Source organism: Hypanus sabinus, chromosome 10, assembly GCF_030144855.1.
Source record: "Hypanus sabinus isolate sHypSab1 chromosome 10, sHypSab1.hap1, whole genome shotgun sequence".
Taxonomy (NCBI): Eukaryota; Metazoa; Chordata; class Chondrichthyes; order Myliobatiformes; family Dasyatidae; genus Hypanus; species Hypanus sabinus.
The window spans coordinates 78273327-78281472 of NC_082715.1; the positions used below are offsets into that span (position 1 = coordinate 78273327).

At 43.7% G+C, this 8146-nt stretch overlaps 1 protein-coding gene across 6 annotated transcripts in view; it reads left to right on the forward strand.

The window, feature by feature from the left end:
* The window catches only part of b3galnt2 (beta-1,3-N-acetylgalactosaminyltransferase 2), a 55823-nt gene extending 47899 nt beyond the window's left edge, over nucleotides 1-7924 (forward strand). For 5 of the 6 annotated variants that reach the window (XM_059982168.1, XM_059982167.1, XM_059982165.1 and 2 more), the window contains one exon: nucleotides 7414-7924. In XM_059982168.1, coding sequence (XP_059838151.1) covers nucleotides 7414-7555 — 142 coding nt within the window. In that variant the 3' untranslated portion in view covers nucleotides 7556-7924. The remainder of the gene's footprint in view (nucleotides 1-7413) is intronic. The other variant, XR_009514365.1, reaches the window with a different exon arrangement.
* The last annotated feature ends 222 nt before the right edge of the window (nucleotides 7925-8146 follow it).

The following is an 8146-nucleotide window of genomic DNA, read 5'->3' on the forward strand; positions in this document are numbered from 1 at the left end:
CCATGATGTTCCAACCTTTTAACCTACTCCAAGATCATGCAAATGCCTGCTCAAGTCTCCATTTTCCCTATATCCATGTGTCTGTGTGATAATCTTTGAATGTCTACCACCACCTTTGGCAGTGTGTTCCACACATCCACTACTCTGTGTAAAAACCTACTCCTAACATACCACTATATATTTTACTCCATTCACCTTAATATTATGCATTAAGACCTAGGAGCAGAATTAGGCTGTTCAACCCATTGAGTCAGCTCTGACATTCTACCATGACTGATTTATTATTATCCCTCCTAACTCTAATCTCCTGCCTTCTTCCCATAATGTTTAATGCCCTGACTAATATTGACCTCTGTTTTAAATATACTGAGTGACTTTGCCACCACAGTCACCTGTGGCAATGAGTTCCACAGGTTCACTGTGCTCTGTCTGAAGAAATTCCTCCTCTTCTCTGTTCCAAATGGATCTCCCTCTGGTCTGAGGCTGTGCCCTGTGGAACTAGACTCACCCACTGTAGGGAACATCCTCTCAACATCCACTCTATCCGGACCTTTCAATATTCAATAGGTTTCAATGAGATTTCCTCCTATCCCCCATTTCTTCTAAACTCCAGCAAATATAGGCCCAGAGCCATCAAATGCTCTGCATAGGTTAACCCTTTCATTCCCAAGAAACTTCTCTGGACACTCTCCAATATCAGTACATCCTTTCTTAGATAAGGAACCCAAAACTGCTCACAGTACTCCAAGTGCAGTCTGACCAATGCCTCAGCATTACCTCCTTGCTCTTATATTCTAGCCTTCCTGAAATTAATGTTGAGATTGCATTCGTATTTCTTACCACCAACTCAACCTACAAGGTAACTTGGGGAATCCTGCACAAGAACTCCCAAATTCCTTTGCATCTTTGAGTTTTGAATTTTCTCCCCATTTAGAAAATAGTCTATGCTTTTATTCCTTCTGCACTATATTTCATCTGCTCCTTCTTGCCATTCTCCCTATCTAAGTCCTTCTGTAAACTCCCAGCTTCCATAATACTACTTTCCCCTCTACCTGTCTTCATATTGTTTGCACCTTGTCTAAAGTCTTCTGAAAATCTAAGTAAACAACATCCACTGACTCTCCTCTGCCTATCCTGCCTGTTATTTCCTCAAAGAATTCAAACAAGTTTGTCAGGCAAGTTTTCCCTCTAAGGAAAACATGCTGACTTTGGCCTTTTAATTACGTGCCTCCAAGTATCCCAAGACTTCTTCCTTAATAATGGACTCCAACATCTTCCCAACCACTGAACTCATGCTAACTAGCCTATAATTCCCTCTCTTCTGCCTCCCTCCCTTCTTAAAGAGTGAAATGACATTTGCAATTTTAAGTCCTCTGGAACCATTCCAGTGATCTAGTGATTCTTAAAAGATTACTAATGCCTTCACAATCTCTTCAGCTACCTCTTTCAGAACCCTGAGATGTAGTCCATCTGGTCCAGGTGACTTACCGACTTTCAGACCTTACAGCTTCCCAAGCACCTTCTCCCTAGTAAAAGCAACGACACTCACTTAAGCCCCCAACACACTCAAGCATACTGCTAGTGTCCTTGCATATTGCAGACTGACACAAAATACCTATTAGGCCCCCTGCCATTTCCTTGTTCCCCAGTACTACCTCTCCAGCGTCATTTTCTAGCGGAGTGATATCCACTCTCACCACTCTTATCTTCTTTATAAATTTGAAAAAGCCTGTGGTCTCCTCTTTTCTATTATTGTCTAGCTTACCTTCATATTTCGAAAGAAACTGCAGAAGGTTGTCAATCTAGTCAGCTCCCATCTTGGGTACTAACCTACAAAGTATCCAGGACATCTTCAGGGAGCGGTGTCTCAGAAAGGTAGTGTCTGTTATTAAAGACCTCCAGCACCCAGGGCATGCCCTTTTCTCACTGTGACCATCAGGTAGGAGGTACAGAAGCCTGAAGGCACACACTCAGCGATTCAGGAACAGCTTCTTCCCCTCTGCAGACACTACCTCACTTTTTTTTAATATACAGTATTTCTGTTTTTGCACATTTTAAATAATCTATTCAATATATGTAATTGATTTACTTGTTTATTTATTTCTCTCTCTCTGCTAGATTATATATTGTATTGAACTGCTGCTGCTAAGTTAACAAATTTCACGTCACAAGCCGGTGACAATAAACCTGATTCTGATATTTAATCTTTTCTCTTCTTAAGGCTATTTTGTTGCCTTCTGTTGGATTTTAAATACTTCCCAATCGTGTAACCTCCCACTGATTTTTGCTATATTGTATGCCTTCTCTTTTGCTTTTGTCCTTGCCAACCACATTGCCTCACCATCCCTTTTAGAATACTTATCCATTTTTGAGATGTATCTATCCTGCACCTTCTGACTGGTCCCCAGAAACTCTAGCCATTGTTGTTTTGCCATCATCCATGCTAGTGTCCTCTTCCAATCAACTTTGGCCAGTTCCTCTCTTATGCCTCTGTAAACCCCTTTATTCCACTGTAAATACAGATATATCTGACTTTAGCTTACCTCTCTCAAATTGCTGGGTGAATTCTATCATGTTTCCCAAGGGTTCTTTACCTTAAGATCCCTAATCAAGACTGGTTCATTATACAACAGCCAATCTAAAAATGCTTATTTCCTAATGGGTAAAACCACAAGCTGCTCTAAAAAGCCATCCACAAATCCCCTCTCTTGGACTCCAATACAAACCTGATTTTCCCATTCCACCTGGATAGTGAAATCCCTCATGACTATCGTAAAGTTATTCTTTTTACTTGCCTTTTCTATCTGCCATTGTAATGTGTACCCACATTCTGGCTGCTATTTGGAACCCTGTACACAACTGCCATCGGGATCTTTTTACCCTTGCAGTTTCATAGCTCTACTCACAAGGATTATGCACCTTCTGATCCTATGTCACCTTTTTCTAAGGATTTAATATTTTTTTATCAACAGAGCCACCCCAGCCCCTCTGCCTATCTGCCTGTCCTTTTGATACAATGTGTATCCTTGGATGTTATACTCCCGACTATGTTTTTTCAGCCATGTCTCAGTGATGCCCCCCAACATCATACCTGCTAGTCTCTATAATTGTGCTAAATCATCTACCCTATTCTGTATATCATGTGCATTTAAATATAACACCTTCAGTCTTGTATTCATCATTTGCTTTGATTTTACCCCACGTTACACTTCAACTCATCCCACTGACTGCAATTTTGCCCTATCATAGGCCTGTCCTTCCTCACAGTCTCAATACACACTGCACCTACTTGTATACTAACTGCCCCATCCTTACTGTGTGCAGTTTTGGGCTCCTTATTTAAGAAAGGATGTGCTGACATTGGAGAGGGTTCAGAGAGGATTCACTGGAATGATTCTGGAATGAGAGGGTTAACATATGAGGAACGTTTGACCGCTCTTGGACTGTACTCTTGGAGTTTAAAAGAATGAGGGGGGACCTCATAGAAACATTTTGAACATTGAAAGGCATGGACAGAGTTATTTCCCATGGTGGGGGAGTTGAGTACGAGAGGACATGACTTGAGGACTGCAGGGACTGCATTCAGAACAGAGATGCGAAAAAAAACTTTTAGCCAGAGGGTGATGAATCTGTGGAATTTGTTGCTACGGGCGGCAGTGGAGGCCAAGTCATTGGGTGTATTTAAGGCAGAGATTGATAGGTATCTGAGTAGTCAGGGCATCAAAGGTTATGGTGAGAAGGTGGGGGAATGGGACTAAAGGGGAGATTGGATCAGTTCATGATGAAATGGCGGAACAGACTCGATGAGCCGAATGGCCGACTTCTGCTCCTTTGTCTTATGGTCTCAGCCCTATCCTTCCGGTTCCCAGCCCCTTGCCAAATTGGTCTAAACCATCCTAAACAGCTCTAGCAAGTCTGCCCACAAAGATATTGCTTCCCCCTCAGGTTTAGGTGTAACCTGTCCTTGTACAGGTCAAACAGTACCTTCCCCAGAATAGTTCCCAATGATCCAGAAGTCTGAATCCCTGCCCCCTATTCTTACCCTCAGTGGCGCACCCAGGAGGTCCTGCTTTTCAGCTTTCTACTTAACTCCCTTTATTCTCTCTTCAGGACCTCTTCCCATTTCCTCCCATGTCATTGGTAGTAATGTGTTCCACAAATTCTGGGTGTTCACCCTCCCCCTTTAGCATGCTGCAGACCTAATCCGAGACATTCCCGATCCTGGCGTCTGGGAGACAACATATCATCTTTATCACATCCACTGAAACTCCTGTCTGCTCCCCTAACTATGGAATCCCCTATCACTCCTGCACTGCTCTGGTGCCCCCTTCCCTTCTGAGCCACAGACCCAGATTCAACTCCAAAGACTTGCTCACTGTGGCTTCTCCCTGTCAGGATCCCCCCCCCCAAACAATATCCAAAGTGGTATACTCACCTTGAAGGGCACGGTCACATGGGTACTCTGTACTGGCTGCTTACCTCCATTCCCTTTCCAGGTATCTGCCTCCTGCAACTTAGAGATGACCACCTCCCTGTAGCTCCCATCTATCCCTCGCCTTTCTCTTGTACGAGCCAAAGGTCATCGAGCTGCAGCTCCAGTTCCTAATACATTCTGTAAGGAGCTGCAGTTCAGTGCACTTTGTGCAAAGGAAGTTATCAGGGAGACTGGAGGACTCCCAAAGGTCCCCCAAGGAACATGGTACCAACTCTGGACCCAATATCAGTGCAACAGCTATGTACTAACAGGAAATCAAACTTAGTAGAACATCCACCTGTTCTTGCTCAAGCCTGTTAAGCCAAAACTAGACCTCTCCAACACTGACCCACTCACAGAATGGCCTATCCACTTACACCTCCTTTCTTTCTATTGGCTCAAATCAGATTCACTCCAGACAAGACCTTCAGTTTTCAACAGACTACCACCCCGCAAGATGTTGCGCTGTCATTTGCTGCTTCAAACAATGAAACACACCTGCATTTCAAAATGCTCTCTGGTAACAGACATTTTCACCCTGGAAAAAAATCATTGGCTGCCCACCCAATCATGTCACCTCTCACACTCCTTTGCTCCATAGAAGAAAGCCTCAGCTCGCACAACCGTTCCTCATAAGGCATGCTCTTTAATACAGACAGCATCCTGGTAAATCTGCTCTGTACCCTCTCTAAAGCTTCCACATCTTTCCTGAAACCAGAACTAAACACAATACTCCAAGTGTGGTCTAACCAGAGTATTACAAAACTACATTACCTTCAAGAGAAAATCTGAAGATGCTGGAAATCCGAGCAAAACACACGACATGCTGGAGGAACTCAGCAGGCCAGGCAGCATCTATGGAAAAGAGTACAGTCAATGTCACAGGCTGAAACCCTTCAGCCGTCCTGCCAAAGGGTTTTGGCTCAAAACATCAACTGTACTCTTTTCCTAGATACTGCCTGGCTTGCTGAGTTCCTCCAGCATTTTGTGTGTGTTGCAACATTACCTTGAGGCTATAACAAACCAGCTATGATGGAAAGGTGGAGTGGACTCGTTAGGCTGAATAAACCTAATTTTGCTCCTATGTCATACACAAAATGCTGGTGGAACACAGCAGGCCAGGCAGCATCTATAGGGAGAAGCGCTGTCGATGTTTCGGGCTGAGACCCTTTGTCAGGACTAACTGAAAGGAAAGATACTAAGAGATTTGAAAGTAGGAGGGGGATCCATTTCATTCCATTTTGGACCAGTATCAGCACAGTAATTTAATGGCAGTCATTCAAAAGGAGTAAGTTTCTGTTGAGAGCAACACACAAAATGCTGGTAGGTCTGCTATCAATAAAATTATTTCTTTCAGTCTTCACCCACATTGAGAAACTCAAGGCACAGCTTATCAAACTTCTCTGAGCTAAGCCTGTTTCCTGAAGATTCAGCCCTGTTGTTCTTTCTCATTCATAGAACAGTACTGGCCCTTTGGCCTACAATGTTGTGCTGACCTTTCAACCAGCTCTAAGAAACTGCACTGCAGCTGCCAGGAAGCCTCTACAGTGGGGAGTCAAAACTGCCCAATGCATCACCAACACCAGCCTACCCGCCATCAAGGGCATATATTTGGAAAGACAATGGAAAAGGGCTAGTAACATTATTAAGGATCTCACCCATCCTGCTCATGGACTCTATCAGGAAGGTGGCAATGCAGCAACCATGCCAGGACCACCTGACTCAAAAACAGTTACTTTCCCCAAGCAGTAAGACTACTCAACTCCTCTATCAACCCACCCCTCCACACCTCCAACCACCATTACTTTATCATTGAAAAAGTGGGATTTCCCAGAGGCCACCCATTTTAATTCTACTTCCAATTCTATCCATGGCCTCCTCTACTGTCATGATGAAGCCACACTCAGGTTGGAGGAGCAACAGCTTGTATTCCTTCTGGGTAGCCTCCAACCTGATGGCATGAACATCGATTTCTCAAGCTTCCAGCAATGCCTGCCCCACTTCACCATTCCCCATCCCGTTTCCTCTCTCACTTTATTCTCCTTCCCTTGGTGCTCCTCCTCCTTTTCTGTCTTCCATGGCCTTCTGTCTGATCAGATCCCCCCTTCTCCATCAATCAACTTCCCAGCTTTTTACTTCATCGCCCCCTCCCCGTTTCACCTTGGGTTTCTCCTTTCACTCCCCCCACCTTCTAACCCTCACTCCTTATCTTTTTTCCTCCAGTCCTTCCAAAGGGTCTTGGCCCGAAACATTGACTGTACTCTTTTCCATAGATGTTGCTTAGCCTGCTGAGTTCCTCCAGCATTTTGTGTACGTGGCTTGGATTTCCAGCATCTGCAGGTTTTCTTTTACTTTACCATTTCCCGACAGTCACCTTGCGTACAGTTGCTCCTGTTCCTAGCATCACTTTATGAACAATCAATTTATGTATAGGAGCTACCTTATGTATTTATATTTATTGCAGTTTGTTATTATTGTGTTCTTTACGTTATTGTGTTTTTCTGTGCTGCATTGGATCCAGAATAACAATTATTTCATTCTCCTTATTTACACTTGTGTACTGGAAATTACATTTAACAATCTTAAATCTTGAACTACAACCCTTCCCTCCTACATAGCCCTCTACTTTCCTATCATCCATGTGCCTACCTATGAGTTTCTTAAATGTCCCTAACAAACCTGGCTCTGCCACCACCCAGCAGTAGAACACACACTCACCATTCTCTGTAAAAAAAAAAACAACAACTTACCTTTACAGTGCCCCTATACTTTGCTCCCACCACCTCATATTAGCTATTTCTGCCGAGGAAAAAGCTTCTGGCTGCCCATTCGATCTGTGCCTCTTGTTCTTAAGACCTGCCTAATGTATTATTGCATTATTTAGTAGGCATTGATGAAGAAAGAGGACATCACCTTTCTGTCCCTTCTCTTGACTTCAGGATGCCCGGTGGTTGTGTGAGAAGAAATGTCTACCGGCTGCGCTCTCATCCCCCCAGTATTCTCCAGAAGAACTGCTGCAACTGTGGAAGAATAAGGAACTGTGCAGAAACCCCTGTCACTGTCAAAAGTGAAGATAGCTAGTGAGCTTTTAAGCAAGAAAGGACAAATATCAAAGACCTTAAATGTTGTTGGCCCAGCAGTGTGAACACTTCTCTCTGCTCCAGTCCCTCTACTATCAGAGGACAGATCATCTATATCGATGAACAGTGTAGGGGTGGGAATGAAAGGATCAGGGATATACGTTCTCAGCTCTGCTTGGCCCTGTGGACTTTTATCAGCAGTCACTCGTCTGCTACCAGTCTTCAGAGTGGCTGTGAGCTGGTGCTGCTGTACCTGTGCCCCCAGGCTTGTACACACCTGTAACAATATGACTGTCTTCATTATTAAGCCAATATTAGAAACCTGCTTATTTTTGTATTTCTAAAATTTAAAGTACTCTGAATCCTTTTATTTTTGTCTCTTTCTTTGTTGTAGAGTTAAAAGACCATAAGATATAGGAGCAGAATTAGGCCATTTAGTCCATTGAGTCTTCCTCCATTCCATCATGGCTGATTTACTCTCCCTCTCAACCCCATTCTCCTGCCTTCTCCCAAGTCCAAGAAAGGACTTGATGGAAGTGGTCAAGATGATAAGAGTCATAGATCAAGTGAACAGTCAGTCTTTTTCTGAGGG